At 38.9% G+C, this 18,816-nt stretch overlaps 1 protein-coding gene across 3 annotated transcripts in view; it reads right to left on the reverse strand.

The window, feature by feature from the left end:
* The window catches only part of LOC104934030 (RNA-binding motif, single-stranded-interacting protein 3), a 130,903-nt gene that overhangs the window by 46,575 nt on the left and 65,512 nt on the right, over positions 1 to 18,816 (reverse strand). For all 3 annotated transcript variants that reach the window (XM_027286511.1, XM_027286510.1, XM_027286509.1), the window contains exon 4: positions 13,505 to 13,596. In XM_027286511.1, coding sequence (XP_027142312.1) covers positions 13,505 to 13,596 — 92 coding nt within the window. The remainder of the gene's footprint in view (positions 1 to 13,504; positions 13,597 to 18,816) is intronic.

The raw sequence follows: 18,816 nt of genomic DNA on the forward strand, positions 1-18,816 counted from the left end.
TATATATATATATACACATACACAGACAGACATACAGATGGATAGAAATAAAGCTTGTCCTAGTAGTGCACCATTTTGTGTATAACATTATTACTCAACAGTATACAACTACAGTACCCCAACAATATACAGAATAGCCGAAATTGCCAAACATAGTTATTCCCCTCTTAAATTTTATGTTGGTTTTCTTTGGCCAAAAAGCACCGAAAACTGAAAGCACTGGCATAGATTTCAAAAACTAAATATTGGGATTCTGTCATTGAGATGTTGCTTTTTCATTTTCTGCCATTATGTTTTGTTATGAATACCAACAAAATGTACCCTCAAACATCACACTCTCCGTAAAAAAACAGTTCAGCAAATCCTTTTTCTCAAACATAAGTGTGGGAGTTTGAACCCAGCCCCCTGGATGAAAAACACTCTACGCTATGGACTACGCATTCAAAGCAACATGGAGCAACATGTTAGGGAATTAATTTAACATACTGGCAGAAAATAAAAGCATGTAAACTGTACCAGTTGTACGTCAGAAGGTGGCTTTTTGAAGATACAAGTTCTATGCAGAAAACAGGCTCTCTGAAGATGTGCTTGTGGTGTGTGTTGCTGTGGCGCTCTGATGAGAGAGAAGAGATTTTCTTGCCATCCTTAGATGTTGGGACGAGGGCACAGAGGGGCCATCTGACAGCTTGGCGGACCAAGGTTATTTACTTTTAGACAGGGAAAACCAGCCTGACTCAGCAAATACTAAAGGGCAGCCACACACACACACACACACTTATGCAAAAAACACACGCACACATCAACATCTAACTGTTTCATCTCTGGTACATGGATAAGCCCTCACACAGAGTCCCCCTACACACACACACACACACACACACACACACACACACACACACACACATTTCCAAAGAGGTTAAATAGACTCATTGCTAGAACACCATTGAGAAAACAGCAGCCTAATTACCATCATATCCTCCACCAAGGACACCTCATGACAGTACACTTGCATTCATCTATTCATTTTACCTCTACAAAACACATCCTCCCCTCTTACAAAGCTATTAGGCTCTAACAAGGGTTCCTAAACCCTTCCTGCCCAAATTCAGAAGGTTTAGTGTCCTCCCGAGACAGAGCCTCGTTAAAGCTTCACCATATGAGCACCCACCACAAACTGGCCCGTGTTCTATTTGGGCTCCCAGCAGTGCCATAACTTGATATGATAACCAAAGGCCCACCACTAACCAGTCAACCAATTAATAATGACCTTATCACTTACACACAAGCAAGAATAGAAGTAGCAATTGCATATGATTTATTATAATAGAATGGGAGCATAGATCCAAGCACCTCTATATTTAACATTCAGAGGAGCAGCCAGGAATTTTTATCCACTTGCTGGACCATGGCTGCTAATGTCCAATTTGCCCTCTCCAGCCAGAATGTGCTTTCGAAATAGGACTCCCATTGGCAGTCAATTGGTTCTTCTAAGCTCTTGCTATAACCTAGAATTTTACAATTCAATCTGTAACCTGAAGCTAACCTTACAAAAGAACACACGTGAAGAGATAGTTCTTGGTTTCTCTGTCTTATTTCACCCTGATCAAGAAATCTGAATCTTAAGAGTGTTTCTACAAGCCATTGACTCAACTTGACACTTTACAGAACTGATTATATGCTATTTATTAAATCCGCCATCAAATAAATTGACATCAGATATGGTATATCAGTTTGAATAATAATCAGGCCTGTTGCCTTTTCCTTAAAATTGCAGATCTATGTAAGTAAGCTAAAAGGTGGCAGTTTAATCCCGCTTTGTTAGATTAATTTTTTGGGATGATTTTAAAAGAAAATTTATTGAGCACCTCATTATGAAACATTTATTTTTCATCTGAAAATAGAATAAGAGACTGAGATGAATAAATTTACTGTAAAAAGCTGAGTGCATGTTAAGTGCTAGTGCTCAGCTTGCAATGCAAATATTGTATTAATTTGATGCAGAAGTATGTTGACACTACTACAATTCTTTGTGGAATAAGGGAAGTTTAACTCATCCAAAAAAGCAACATATCCTGATTATTTCTTGAAATAATTCAACACTGCCTGTAGGAGCTATTTGTGAAGTTAGTCTTTGTTGTTTTTTGGTTTTAGTTGTAAATTTAATTAGCTTATTATGAGTAAGTTTGTTTGATTAACTTAAGTGTTTGCTTTATTTAGATTATATATTTTGCTAATATTCTTTGTTAGTTATTTGTTTAGGATATTTATATTTGCAAGGTTGGTATTTTGGTTTATTTTTTGGTAAATGGGTCACCCTGGGGACTTGAGGTTATTTAGGTAGGTAGGCACCTTGAGTACCAGCATGCACCTAGGTGGGCCTATGGTTTTTACCAGCACAAGGGAGGCAGCAGCAGCCATGGTTTTCTCTGTTCTTTTGTTTGTTTAATTATTTTGAAATAAATCATCATAAAACGCAAGAATCCAGCTTGGACAATCATCTTCTTTTGCCTGCGTTAAACCACATGGTGCATCAGTGGCCTTTTGATTTTGTTTGGTTTAAAGTTTTTGTTTTCTATGGACAAATGGCCACTACACTGCCGTTACTACTCCAAAGCAAGCTGGTGCAATTGCAACTCCAAATTATGTTAATAAACCTAAAGGGTCAGTTCACCCAAAATCACAAAAAGTTTCACTTACTCCGTTAAAGCTTTATGAAGCCATGCAGATAGTTTTGATTTTACTTTAAAATCAGATGTTTTTATTTGATTTTATTTGTCATGAAACAGTTGCCTAGTTTTCTTTGTACTGTTACAATGACCTGGTTTTGAATAATCCACTGACTTTACTGTGTTCACACTGAGCGTGTCTGATTCTAAATAAGTCCATATGTCTATAATTTTGGTGGAGTAAATGTGAAATATTGTAACCTCCCTCACCCAGTGCACACTGTACTGTATCTAAATTCAGTGTGTAGCAAAAACCAGAGCTAAAGGCACATTTAAAGCAAGCAATTTGCGTATGTCAGTGCCAATTCTGGAACCTCAGATGCTTTTCCTGCTGCATTATAAAACTCTGGTTTTATCTTGAATTTAGAGCTATAAAACAGTTGCTGCAGAGATGTACATATGCATACAAATCTTTCATCTGAGTAAATGTTACAAGGACCAGACATTGCAGGTGTCTCGCTCAACCGTCATCATGATTCCTTGTGCATTCCTGTTGAGATCAATAAAGACAACTGACCCCGAGAAACTCAGTGAGGAAACTTTTCAAGAGGAAGAGGTGGAATGGGGATGTGTGAGTGAAAGCAAATGAAAGACAGAAGAAAAGAAGGACAAGCGAAGACGCAGAGTAGACAGCCGGATACACAGCAAGAGAAAAAACCTCATTGGTTTTCAGTGGGCATGTGCAGACTCAGACGTACTAAAAGGTTACAGCATTTGATTTGTGATATTCTACTGAAGAGCTCTCTCTCTCTCTCTCTCTCTCTCTCTCTCTCTCTCTCTCTCTCTCTCTCTCTGTCTAGAGGAGCAGTTTGGCTACTGCTGTCTACAAAGTTTGATCGATGGCTGAATCATGCCGTCGGATTGTGAATCTAGCCGACTCTGCTGCTGCTGCCTGCCCAATGACAAACAACAAACATGCCTGGCCACCAATAACAATGAGAGATGTGGGAACTGAACAGCCAATCAGAAAATAGACTTAATAGTGTCCCCATGAAATAGGGACATTTCAGTCAGCCGCTCAGACTACCATTAATATACTTAATTCATATTCATTCCACGGTGTGTGGAATAAGATTTTAAATGCAGCACCACCCCTTTTCTTCCTCAAACCCTCCTTTTCTTCTAGTCTTTTTATTTCCTTCCTCTAGTTCTTCCTTTCTTCTTGATTACTCTACATTCCTCCCTCTCAAAGTTCAAGCTGCCCACTCTACATTCACTCCATCTCTCTCTCTCTATCCTCCCTCGCTGCAGTTCAGGCTTCCCACTCCCTCCCTCCATCAATCTCTCTATGCACCCTCCCTCGCTCCAGCAGCCCACTCAAAGGCTAATTCCACAGAGGGAAAGAATGTGAGGAGAGGCGTTTTATAGTGTTTTCCAGTTATCTCCGTCCTTATAGAGCTGTTCTCAACCCAGCTCCATCAAACCAAGCACCACCCCCACTCTCCAGCTACCTACTCTATTCCTCTTCTGTTCATGGCAATATTTTCCTCATTCCTCTTTGTTTTGTGTCCTCTCGGGGGTAAGGCCGGTGTGATACTGAACCTGAAGGGTTTCATTTCTAAATGAGGCATTCACCAGTTGAAAAACACCTTACTCTAACAAAATGATGCTTCTAATTTTCTTCTAAAATAATAGCATTTTAAATGTTATTGCTGGAGCCTATTACTCTGTACTGAAATGTGAAGCAATGAAGATGCAATATGTTTTTTTTTTCACTCACAAGTTACGTAGCACATTTGTTTTGGAATCTACCATTCTCTGCTCTGGGTGTATTTCTGCACATGTGTTTGGACAAACTTTATCCAATATATTTCACACAATGATGATGATTGATGACAGATTCCTATTGGCCTGGGAGAATAATCACATATAAAGACATTGTCCACCACTTAGATGTGTATCCATTTGATTTAATGAATGATAGCTTTGGGAAACATAATGATTATGTCACTGTATAAACAACATAGTTGTGCAGACTGTACAGAATGTACTTTATGACTTTATTCAATGACATCATGGTCCAGCTCAGGAAAGTTCCTCATAAAGCAGTACAAATCTCTGAAAGTCTAAAAAACATGAGGTTTTCAAAGCTTTCCTCTCTAATACAAAATCCAACTTTGGAGCTCTCAGGACATTTCCGTTGAGTGTGCAGCCATCACCACTTAACCACCACCCAGTTTTATTTTTGCTCTGTTTCTGCTGTCAGGCATGGTGCCGGGATCTGCAGAATTCATATTGTGTTAATTGCTGCTATCCACAGAGATATCTGCACATGATGGGATAAAAAGCTGAAAATTAACAACCAGGGACTTTTTCATTTAGAAATATCTGCTGCTAATCTAATGAAAGGATTCAAATAATAAACCTAAGTAAAAATTTGCATATTTTTGTACCTAAAGCTAAAACCTGTTTTAAGATAGGGGCTTTCTAAGAAATACGTATGCAGGGCATTATTTAAACATTTCCAGCTGCTGTAAACATGTGACTGAATTAAGAAAACGTTCAAAGAACATCAACACAAGAAAGGTGTCTCAGTGGGACACTGATTGCAAAGTGATCTCCGGGAAATGCAACACATTTACAGTACTACAAAGGAGAAAAAAAAGATTGCCAATTGTACATTTAACAGTATTCATGATCTCCTCTGTCAGTATACCTGCCATTTATTCTGTCAACCTCTTTTTTTCTCTGAATACTCTCATAAATTACATCTTGGGAAAAACCACAACTCCTGCTCCAAGTACAGAATTATCATTTTTAATGAACACGCTGTATAAGGTATTTATGAGTATGGAACTTTTGGATGGATGGCTTTTGGCTGCATATCATGTAAGCTACAGTATGCTGCTCCAGGCTGAATAAACACAACAGATTCTTTAAAACAGCAACTTGATATCCAAGAAAACAGCAGACTGCAGAGAGAGGGAGAGAGAAACTACAGTACAAATATTGTGTATGTAATTCTGAATTTGTGCAGTGGAGTTTAATAAATATTGCAGGTGTCATGTTACATTTGTTGTGTTGTGGAGTCCAAGCAGGCTATTATCATATTCAAAATCACATATTGGATCATAGTAAGTGCTATAATTAGCATAACACAATGCTTACTGAAAGCAGCCTATAAATAGCTGTTCTGTCATGTGCCACACTTTCCTGCTGTCTCTACTAAAGCTATGTTGTGTCTCCTCCTATAATACAACATCATTGTTCAGAAGCAGAATCTGTTTCTATCTCAATCTGTCATGAATCAGAACTGTGTATTTATGGCAACAACGGTTAATTATACTCAAAGAATAAATATTCTTGAGTTTGTAGTCTGTGTGGTTTCTCACACCCTTCTAAACATATTAGGCTGTTTACTAAGATGTATTTTTGTCCACATGCAATCCCTTTGGTAATGTAGTACACCAGTTAAGGCAGCAAAATAAAGAAACTGTTAAGTGTCACCAAAAATTATGCTGATTACTGTTGTGATGAGAAGTACTTTTTTCATTAGCGATGCCACAGAGCCACATTAATCACCCAAACACCCATATTCATCTTCATTTTCTTCTCCATCTCCCTGCCTCTCACACTCCTGCCATCTCGTCCATCTCTTCCTTTTCTTTTCTTGCTTATCCACTTAACTCCTCCATCTCTCTCCCTGCGCCACACACACTAACATGAAAAGACACATGCACACACAGACATACACACAACCCAGGGCTGGTAATGCAGGGTTAACAAGATTGGAGAGCAGCTGATGGTTGTGCACATTCAGGCCAGATTACATTTAATTTGATTGGGTTTCACTCACTAGGCTCCCTCCTACTCCTCTTTTCTCTCTTCCTTTCAGTCCTCCTTCTCCTCATTGTCCTCCTCCTGCTATTGTTGGACCAGAGGTGGTCCAGCCTCACAAAAAGACACAGGTCCACACGGAGGGATACAGCGTGTGCGCACACACATATATTCAGCTTTTATTTTTGAGCTGCTGCTGTGACTACACATGCACACACACGTCCTTGGCCGCTCTGCTGTCCTCCACTTTTAAACAGAATGTGATTCATTATCTGTATTTTACAATGTCAACTCTGCCTTGAACCAGACACAAGGATGGAGCACATGGGGCAGAAAAGAACATTATAATTAATCAATTGTCTAATCTAAGATTTCTAAAATAGATTTTCAAAGATATTTAAATTGTGTGATTTCTGAGTACTGTAGAACCACTACAAATTACAGTTGAAATAGATTTTGATGCGGCACTCTCATTTGACATAGTATTTGGTGGGATTTATATCCTGTGTACAAAGACCAAGCTCTTTTTAATGAAAGTAGGCCTGTCAACCCCCGGTTCTTATGCAAAATACAGTGGTTTTACAATTAAAACACATTTTTTTCTAAAGCAAATAAACAAACAAAAGAAAAAAGTTTATACTTCAATTTACAGAGTGCTGTGGTTTGCATTCATCGGATCGGGAATCATGAAAGAGAGAGAGCTAACGCTAGCTACACATTCTTTGTTGTATGAAGTGATAAACAGTGAAGATAAACAGTGTGCAGTTGCTTAAAATTGGCACAAATTACACAAACAAAAATAGCATCTTGGAAGAATCAGTGCTTACCAAATGTAAAATATTTTAACATAGATTTGTATCAGACTTTTATCAACACTTGTATGTTAAAGTGTATAAAGAGTATGGCACCCCAGAACCCTAGAAACACTGACTGCTTCCAGAAATATCGAAAAAATCTATGTTCTTTTGAAAAATGATCAGCATAGCTTCATTATCATTGGTTTACTTCCTTACAAGTTAGCTTGTAGTTTCAACTACATGGCAGTGGTAAATCTGAGTGATACATCCTATCTGTCCCCACACAATGGTTGTGTATTTCTGTAACAGTAGTTCAATAATGAATTTCGACAGGCATATACAACTGTTATACTAGGTGTGCTGATTTTCAAATGATGCTGAATGAGTTTGTTTTAGAACGCAGAGTGCTACCAAATCCCACATTATATATGGTGGCTTGTGAAAGGATAGTATATTATATCTACCTATCCAGACAGAGAGAGGGGGAAAGAGCGAGATGAAACAGGCAACAAAAGCATTTGAACAAACAGGGGTGAAAGTTGAGGAGAAGGAAAGGCAGAGGTGAAAAAGAATGTGCACGCTAGAAATAAAAAGATGAGAGAGTGATAGACAAGCAGGGTGAGAAAAAAAGAGATGCTCACATCTTTCAGTCTATGTGTTTTTGTCTCCGCTCATGTTTTTTTATGTGTCAGTTGGCTCTGTTGTCCTCCTCTTCCCATTACTAACCTCAGCTGCCAGACACACACACAGAATATACAGGCATACACAAGCTAGAGCACACACGCGCGCACACACACACACACACACACACACACACACACACACAGACACAGACACAGACACAGACACATACTGGATACATCACTAAACCAAGTCAAGAGAACATCAGGCATCTGGCTTTTATCAGACACACATGCAAGACGAAGTAAAGAAAAGAAAGAACAAATTAAAGAATGAATGAATGAACACAATTGGACTAACCCAAGGGTTTAATCAGGGCTGATAAATGACAGTCATGCAACGAAGTTTACTTTATGTGTGTGTGTGTGTGTGTGTGTGTGTGTGTGTGTGTGTCCTCTCGCTCATCACACCAAACCTTCCTCTCTCAACCCACACAGACCCCCCCTCCTTTTTCTCGCTCTATCCGTCACTCTCTGTCCTCACTCAACCCTGTAACTAATGACTCTGGAGGAGGCATTGCAGCACCTGCTGCAGACAAACACACACACACACACACACACACACACACACACACACACACACACACACGCACACACACACACACACACACACACATACAGCGAGAGGAGAGAGTTGGGAAAAAAAAAGAGTTGGGAGGATGAAGAGGTTGTGGTGGAAGGGGGGTTGATGAAGAGAACAAACTAGGCCAAAAAAAAGAAGAGACAAGGGGGAGGTAAAAAAAAGAAAAAAGAGACAGAGAAAGGGAAAGAAAGGCGAGAGGTGCCAAGGACAAAGTGGAGGGGAGGAGAAGAAAAGGAGAGAAGAAGGGATGGAGGTGTGAAGTGTCACTGCCAGTGGTACCATCTCTCTAATTAGCATAGTGACCTTGGTCCTCAGTAACTGCTATTGCACACACACACACACACACACACACACACACACACACACACAGAGTCATCACATGCATAACAGACTGTGTGTTTTGGTGTTTGCATGATAAAAATAACACCTGATATGAATTTAAATACACAATCATTTTACATCAATAAATGTTTTTTTTCTTTTTACTTGGGATGATAAGTCTCTTGTGATGACAAGATTTTGAATATATTTCACAGTCAAACACACACACTTGCTTTTCAGCAAGTCCAGCATGTAATTGTTTTATGTCAATGCAGGATTCATGGACACACGGAAAATGGTGAAATCATAAAATGAGACAAGAACAGGACGCACACACACTTACCCTCATCACACACTTGTCTAAAGTAAAGTTACAAGACTCCTCTGTGTGCTGTGTAATGGAGTTTAAGTGTGAGGATTACTTAAACATACAGTAAGCCAATTCTGCTGGAGGTCACAATCAATTATGTCTTTATGGTTAAACAACCACCATTGCTGATTAAAATTCATCTGTGACACGACTCAGGCAGAAATAATTAATATTACAGCTTTAAAGTGTTAAGTGAGGATTCTACGTACAGTTACACTTACAAAGATAGAGAGCGAGAATGAGGCAGGGAGACAAAAGATGTGAGTTAGCAGGGAAGAAAGAGGGGGAGTACAGCTGTAGCAGTAATCATCTTTCAGGTCAACAGTAATTACCAAGAAAACTGAGGAAGTAAGTGTAGGACACACACAGACACAGACACAGACACAGACACAGACACACACACACACAGACACACACACACACACACACACACACACACAGTTTCTGCGCTCTCTCTTCACATCTTGGCTTGCTGTATTTTCTTCTTGTCTTGTTTATTTCACAACCAAAACATCCACCTATTACAAAGAAGATGTCAGTGTGAGCTGCAGGGTTTAATGGATAAAGGTTTCTCACAGTGAATACAATTATATACTATAAACAAGCAGTCTAATCCTGCTTCAACTGTGCTCTAATTAATTCATGGTTGATGTCAGGAAGTTACTTTAATCGTGGTTAACTTTTGCCTGGCAGTTGAATTTTCAGATCTCTTAGACTGTGACATATACAGCTGCTGCATACTCTCTTAAATGAAGCTGCTTTAAACTTCTTGCCCTTCCCTCCCCCATCGTTCATATTATATGCAGGGCAGTGCCCGTGCCTGTGTTTTTGGCTTTGATGGTACCCATTAAGTCCTTTCTGTCTTGTACATTAATGTAGTTGCTGAATCTGCTTGTGCACAATGTACCTGAATTTGGAGTGTATTATCATCAAAGTCACTTCTCTATGGGGGAGAACGCCCTTTGTCTGGATATGGGTGCATCTAAGTATTCATGTTCATGGCCAGGCACACTGAACCCTCGGTGGGAATCCTTTTCCCAATGTGCCATGGTCCGTGCATGAAGTACATGAAAGTGAGAGAATAGGGGTCTACAGGTACAACTAAAGCTCAATACAGTCTACAGGTTTAAGACAGCTCTTGAGAGTTGGCAGTGGCCTGAAACCAAATTGCATTAGACATGCTATATGATAATACTGCGCTATTTCCCAGCCCTGATGTTTTCCCGAGGGAACTTTACAACATTTCTGGCGTCAGTGGCTACAGCTGATACGATGATCACTTTCCATCTGACGCTACAGAGCTCCAAAGACCGGTGGAAGGAATCCTCTGATTCTGCAAATGCTGCCGTCAAGGCTTGACGCAAGGGCAGCAGTAGGCTGGCACGCCCATTCAGTGTTCACTTAAAGAAAGTTCTTCATGCTTAACGACTGCTTCTGGTCAATGAACTTAGGCTTTTATGACTTGAACAAAAATTTGGCAGGGAACACAGTAGTATGCCTCAATCATTGAACGGTGCCAGACTCCTATTTAATCTGGACTCCAAGGATCAAGGATGTCTGTGTGAAGCAGTGACCCTGCAACTACATTTGGGTATTATTGGAATGAAAAGCTTCTCTGCTGTTTAATAGTTGATTGTCTTCTTGGACCAAATGGCTTTTTTTTCTGGTGTTCTGTCTCCTTTTTTCACTCCCAATAAAGTCATTTTGTTTGAGGATTTTAATTAACTCGCACTGTAGATGAGCTGTGAGTTCTTAGGTGCAATAACATTGTTTAATTTATAATTTTTTAAATTAATCTGATATCTTTATAGAAGATTAGTATATTTTAAAACAGCCATTTATGTAACTTGCATAACATTTATGTAATGGATGGATGGATTTATATAACTTATGTTTCTATTAAATTTGAACTTTAATGCATGTGTAAAGCTGCTTTCCCGCCCTCACACCTTTAACACTGACTTCACAGAAATGTTTTTCACACCTAATTTTCATTTTAATAGAACACCTTTTAAGTACCCTTACACTTATATTTTATATTTCAATAAATGGTGTCTCTCAATTTTAGATATTGTAGCCCCCCCCCTCCCCCGAGTGTGAAAAGCCTCAGGTATTAACTTTTCAATGTGGATTAATGATTATATTCACAAAAGTGAGTACAATAATTTATCCAAAATGACTGTATAAAAGTGGAGATTGTGGAAAAATGACAGAGCTAAGATTATTTTCACCAGCAACGACCACAGAAACTGCTTCTGCTGCTCTCCTTTCTATTCTTGACTGCACAAATGTATTTATTATTTTATCAAGATTACAGATATAGAATCTCCTATCAAAACGTCTACCACAGACCATCAGATGTGCACCTCAATGCCCTTTTGTCTTTTTCTGCTTTCCTACTTTGTACAAAAGAACAAAGGTACCAGAACCATTTCTACTATGCTATGAAACAGTTTTACAAGGCTGTAGGTGTGTGTTTTGTGCATTGTGTATATGATATATTTTTATATATATATGATGAAATATTGATGGAACATATGTATGTTTTACCACTTTAGAGAGTACAGATGTAAGAAAAATCGACTGAAACATTTTAAGTCAGCATCATGAAGATATTATTAATTATGTTATTATATATTATATACATTCTCAATACTAATATTTTCCTATTTTAAGCAACATGTTTTTGATATATAAAGTTGAACACATGCTTATCTGAATTCATTTTTATAGATTAGATCCCAACATTCTCATATATACTATCTTTATTTCAGTGTTTCAATCCACCACAGGCTCAGTGGTGATGTTCAATGCCAGATCAGTACAGTTCTACGTCCAGACCTTTCTCCAACCCCCAAGAAATAATCAATATTTGCCTTTCGGAGATGTCTCATCTTTCTTTCTCCAAAGCTAATCATTTCCTCTACCTACTGCCACCTCACTGCTGTCTCTGGCAGAAAAGCTTTGAGCTGCCTTGCAGATTAGAACTAAAAACAAATGTTACTGTCCCGGCTAACCTCAGTATACTCTGAGAAGGATGTTAGTCTAATTGGCACTGATTATGTTAAAGCCAAGATTTTGTCAAACCCAAATTAAGCAGCTCATCTGACAAAATGTTGGAGGTTCCAGCTGGATATTCAACATCAGTGGTGTGGTTTCAAGACTAACTTTTCTTATTGCACCCTGATTCAGGAAAGTTAGCTGGGACATTGGCAGCCCTGTGTATAATTAGTTCATGAAACAGTAAGAAGTCTGTGTAATTTCATTTGGAATTGACTCCTTGCCCTCCATTCTATCCCTCCGGAAAACTCAATCTCCAAGGAGTCGAGGGTTCTTCGCTCTTTAATAACAGCTAAACACATCAACACTGCACTTCCAAATGCCCCCCCAAGCAGTTAGGAACAAAATAAGAGATGGAGGTCTAATGAAAAGAGGTTTAATAGAAGAGCAAGGCAAAGGTGGCTCAGAGGCTTGATGCTGTTTAATTCAATGGATGCTCCTGGTGCCTGAAGACTGGCCCATTTTAATTGCACTCCTCTCTCGTTTGTAAAAGGAAGTATGCAGCGATACAGCTTTAATGAATCTAAAAAAGAGGGCAAGCTATTCAGTGTCTATCTCTCACACGCATTGAAGGTTAATGTGATTGTGCTGGTTAGGCCCACATGTTTTGGCACAGCAATTGTTGTATACAACTACCAGCTACGCACACATCTACAACTACAAACACAAACGTGAATGATTATTAGCATTTGAGGAGACGTACACATTACAAACAGGCCAAAAAAAAATAAGGAAGAATTTTGTATAGAAGGAAACCGTCTCGGCCATCTAAATCATCTGCTCCATCCCTTTGTCAATCTTATTTCAGGGATTTGATCAATAATCTCATCATGGCTATAGTCATTAATCAATAACTCTATATGGACTCAATCAATAATTTCATTATTGACTCAAAGCTGCACCTATGAGTCTCTCATGAATCAATGTAACAGTGTAACTGACATACAGTGAATCCGGTGAGCGTTATCATGATTATCAACATCAAGCCACTGTTGTCACTATTATTATTGTGACCGCAAATGACATCAAGCATCAACTCCATCTTCATCATCGCCACCAACACCATCAGCTTTCTCCAAGGTTTGCAGACAGTGATTGAGTCGACCAGGAGGATAACACCACAAGAAAACACCTCGATAACAACAAGTAAAGCAGGCCAAAGATTGAAGGGCGGGGTGATTGAAGCTTACCTTCGCCATCTGTGCCTGGACTCCACTGGCTTTGAGTGAGGCCACAGCCTTCTGGGCTGCTGCAGGGCTGTCAAAGTCCACAAAGCCATAGCCTGTACACACACAAACACACACAGACAACATAGTAAAAAGAACAAAGAATATCAGTTAACGTTCTAAATATTACTGAGGGAAACAAGCCGGTCTTAATTTCTGTCAGAAATCCAATCCTGTGTTTTGTTTTCAACACTGCATAAATCCTACAAATGTGTCAAAATCAAGTCAGGTCACGTATCTAATGAAAGCTCCTAGTTTCTCCATTAAATGTGTTTTAGCACAGAACATCAACAGAAATGGTGTCATAACAGTAACTCTTGCCATCTTGTTTATGATCTAAAACATCCTCTAATGTCTGCATGTAGTACAGCTCTTTTTTTAATGAAATCATGTCTATGATTTGTAATGACTATAATGTCTTTCAATGCGCTAATGGCTGAATTCATTCTCTGTAGATATATTGCATAGGATGTGTATAGTGACTCGGTGCTGAAAGGACAATGTACATGTAAAATCTGCCGGCTTCCTATTGTCTGACATTTAATATCCCACTACACTGCATGTGAGCTCATTTAGTTGCTGTGCTACACTAAATCTGTCAGCACATATAGTGTTCCTATAGTACTGGTCAATAGTGTATGCCTCTGCACCACTGACATCAAGAAAAATTCTCTACATTTAATGTAGCGATTAAAGTGATTCAGAGTCCTGTTTAAAGAAACAAAGACCCAAGGAGAATAAGCATCAGTCATTTTTATTGCGATAAGATTGCCGTCATTTTTTTGTGTATCTGTGCGTGCAGAGTGTATCTGTATCTGTCAAATTGCTGACACTCTGGCGATTTAGGTCGGGCCCTACAGGAAGCCCTAGAAGACAAAAGGTCTGTACACACACATATCAATCTCTACTTTCAGAAATACACCCTGTTTTACTGGGTCACATGGGTGGAGCTGGAAAGAGATGTCAAATAGACAGAAAGAAGCAAACATGAGACAATCTGTCTGCAGTGTGAATGACTATATATGAACAAATCTAAGAGACTGTACTGTTAGTATAAGAATGGTTCTGACTGTGTGCTGATATGAGAGACTAATAAAAGAGAGATATTGACACACATTCATTAAACCAATGGAGGAAATGTCCTGAAAGCACAGCGGCTTCAAAATTGCAGCTGTGGTTTTGAGTGGGCCGCGTGTTAACACAATTAAATGATCCATATTTCAAAATCCTCACTCATTATAATCACAAATGTAAACATGTTAAGAATGAGGGAATATGCTACTGCTCTCCTTCTTGATCTCGCACACACACTTCATTCCTAACATCTGTTCTTGTCTGTCGGTCTGTTCCAAGATTTGGAACGACGTTCTGTTTTGCTGATAAGCAGATGATTTTTTATTGTTCAAAGGCAGCAAGCTGCTTTCACAGCAAGATATGTACCACACACACAATTATTTATACTCTTGCTAATGAGGAACCCATAATTTAGCCAAAATAGGAAAACACAAACAGACGTGCAAGTTCTTAATCTAGTACATACACATATGATGTGCACGCAGTAATGACTGTAACACAGATGCAGTAGCACACATACAGTATGCAGAGAAAACATATTCATAAATGTATGCATATACATAGATATATGCATGCATGTGTTCATTTTTTTGTAATCTATATTTATTTAATTGTGGCTACACCAAAACAGTTGAACTTATTCACTTTATTGTATTTTTTTTCAGTAACATTTGAAAAATTCCATATCTCATATCTCACAATGATTATTTGTTTGACTGACAATGTAATAAGTGTGAAAATAAAACCAGAAGCACAGTTCACAACGTATGATTCAATCATCACTAGTTAAAAAAAGAAGCCTTTTATCTGACGACAGTTGTTCAACATTTCCTGGCGACACTGTTGTTGAAATAGTGCATATGTGAATATTAGAGTCTTTAGTGGCTGCAGCTAAACCTCCAAACAAAAAGTTGATGTTTGAATTAAATTGCACGTAATGTAGACACCAGGTTTTGATAAAGAAGAAGAATGAGTGAAATAAAAAAGCCTCTGGTACTGCTGCATCTGTTCTCATTGTTGAGGCAAACTATTCAGTGTCTATCTCTAGTGAATAGTGGGGTGTATATATTCTGTGGAGTGATATGAGGTAAAACATTGAGGTGATGTATCACGTTCATTGTCAGCGTTTAATTTCCTACTGTTGAAGCAGACATTAAAGTGACCATGTTACACAGAGGAAGCCCGAAAGTTATTTAATTCAGTAACAGTCAATAGTCAACACTAAGAGTGACCAGCTTTACATCACTAATGTCAAAACCTTTATCCTTTATCAAAACTTAATATAATGTCTTTTCAGTATAGCTTCAGTCCATTACTGAGATCCATTTGTTAATTACTTTATTTAAACATTTCCATTTCCAACTTTGTCATAATTAAGTATGAAATTAATTATGGGTTATTATGTATCTGTGTATGTGTATGAGGGCAGCAGAGGGTCTGCATAAAAATGTATCCTGTGGCGCTGATAGTCAATTTTCAGTTATTTTGATCCATCCAGAATGTAAAACATTAAGTTTTACAAAGACAAACTAAATATTCTGCACTAAACATTTATAGTGTGTTGGTTCAGTTTGTGTGTTAGATCATTGTAAATCATATGTGTTTTTTTTAAAGTCCTGTATAATGGTAGAGTGCCCTTAAAATGACTTTGACGTAGCTTTAAGTAATTTCTATCATAACTAGAATACTTTAAACAGGTTGAATGCAGTTTATTTTGTTAAAGTTGAACAGTTACTGAAATATTAATAATCCGTGGTGGTAACTGTGGTGCTAGAATGAATACATAGCACTTACTGTAGGTGTAATCAGCAGATTGTGTTAGCTTATGGCCATCAAACTAGAGGCTTGAGACTTTAATCTGCAATATAACCAAGAGCTGGAGCTGCTCCGTTTACAGTGATTTATTCATCAACTGTGTAGCGCATATGAAATGTGTGTCTGTGTGTGCATGTGCATTACAGTACCAGAAAATTGAGTTCATGTCTCAGGAGCCTTATATATGATCGCTTAATAAAATATTGAGTTGTTGTAGATGTTGGCATGTAATCTAGTATTCCCCCTGCACATTTTAGTTAGTTCTTACATCTAAAGATGTCTGAGTGTTGGCCTGGCCAGAAAAGTATGTCACATCTTTCACCATTTTAGAGGCGTGGATGATAGAGACAATTTTTTTCCCAAGTGCTCATCTCATTGTATAGTTTTCATGTGACAGCCTTGAAATTTGAGATCTGTGTTTTATTTGCCCCTCTCACCATGGAGGTCAAAGGTCAAGTATCAGTGACACACCCCTGGAGCTGGTAGGGATTCATTGTCTTGCTCAAGGACACTTCAGCTGATTGGAAGCTTATTGACACTCCGAGCAGATGCCTGCCTTCCAACCTGCTGGATGGTTTTCACACTTCTGGCCACCATTTGTAAATTTTCATATAACCTACACACCTCAAATCTATCCTGTACAGATAAGACTCATCTCATGTGTATGTAAGTGATAGCTCCAGAGTACAGAGGAGTGAAAATAATATCTCTGTCTGAATTATATAATCCTTCCCATTTGTGCCCTGTCCCTCCCATCTGTGGCCTTATGATGACACAGAGATGAAAATTCATCTTGCTCACTGAGGCCTGACAAATATTCCACTCGTGAATGAAAAAAAAAAAAAAAAAAACATTTATTACTAAGCGCACACACACACATGAATACACTCTCATATGCACACATAGACATAGATGGAAACAGATAAACACGAGTACTCGCACACGCACGCACGCACACACACACACACACACACACACACACACACACACACACACACACACACACACACACACACACACACATCCCTAGCTCCCATCTAATCTCCTGAGCTCCCAGAGTTCCTGGCCTTAGGCCATTAGAATGGGCTAACCGAGTACAGAGGGAAAAGGAGAGACAGAGTGAAGGAGGAATGGGGGGGAGGTGGTGAGGAAAGGGGAGAGGGAGAGAGTGGCAGGCAGAGAGAGAGAGAGATGAGCAAAGGGAAAGAGAGGGATGTGGAGAAAAAGCAGGAGACATGGAGACAGTGAGAGGGAGGGTGCTTGTCTTTGGGAAATGGAAATCCTTTACAATCTAAAGTGGTTTCCTCTCCCTTCCTTCCTCCATCCTGTTCTCTGTGCCCTCTCCCTCCCCCAGAGCTTCCACGCTGCTAACTAGAAAACTGTCAGTGTATTTAACATTGAGCCCATGACAAAGCTGAGCAGTTTACAAAGAAAATCTTGAATTTATTTAAGAGAACAAAGCTTTGCTTTCTTTATTCAATGCAATGACAACTAATTAAATACTAATCCTCAGTTGTTTTTAGTTATTTAAATGGACTGTATGTGAATACATTAACATACTGTGCCAGAGAGAAACATCAACTTTTCTGGGACAAAAAAGCAAAACAACTTTTTAGACAGTACCCTTTTGTGTTCATTGAGCAAATTCAGAACGACACAAAATTGTTTAGATCAAGTAAAACTATCACAGAAATTGACATCACAGGGCTGTCACATGACAACAGCTGTATACAAACCGATCTGTGCAGACTGCAAAGGAAGAAGCCTTTATTTATTTCCCTGTCTCTTTGTCTTGATCTCTCACGCTCTCTATACCTCTCCCTCTTTCCTCTCTGCAAAATCTTCCTGAAAAGAAGAGGCTGTCTGCTAAATCATCAGTTTCAAAGGGTCCCCTTCCTTTTCTGTCAGCCCCAGGTTATTTTTACCCCCACCCTTCACCTCCCTGTGCCTCCTCCCATCCATCCCTCCCTCTCCAAGAGAACTCTCTGTGCCAATTTGTACTCTCTTAGTCACGCTAAGCACTTATCTTGTCCCCACTGAATGTCTCTGCAATCAAACCAACACTTATCCGGTTGTAAGGCATTCTAATGGCCAACTGATAATGAAACTCCTTCATTGTGAGTTAACAATTGGCTAAGAGATGTATGAAGTCTACATCACAAGCGGTGAAATTGCTGATGGGGCCACAGCCTCTAAAAAATGCCTATGCTGCTACAGCTGCAGCTGCTGCACTCTGGGTATTTTGTACATTAAAAAATGAGCATAAATGTATAGCTGAATGTATCGGTTTGCATTCTGAAACAGTCTCTCTCAAATATTTGGTATTCACAAGGCCATGTCCAAAATATTATGTACAGTATGTGTGTGTGTGTGTGTATATATATATA

This window comes from Larimichthys crocea, chromosome XIII (genome assembly GCF_000972845.2).
Source record: "Larimichthys crocea isolate SSNF chromosome XIII, L_crocea_2.0, whole genome shotgun sequence".
In the NCBI taxonomy this organism is placed as follows: Eukaryota; Metazoa; Chordata; class Actinopteri; family Sciaenidae; genus Larimichthys; species Larimichthys crocea.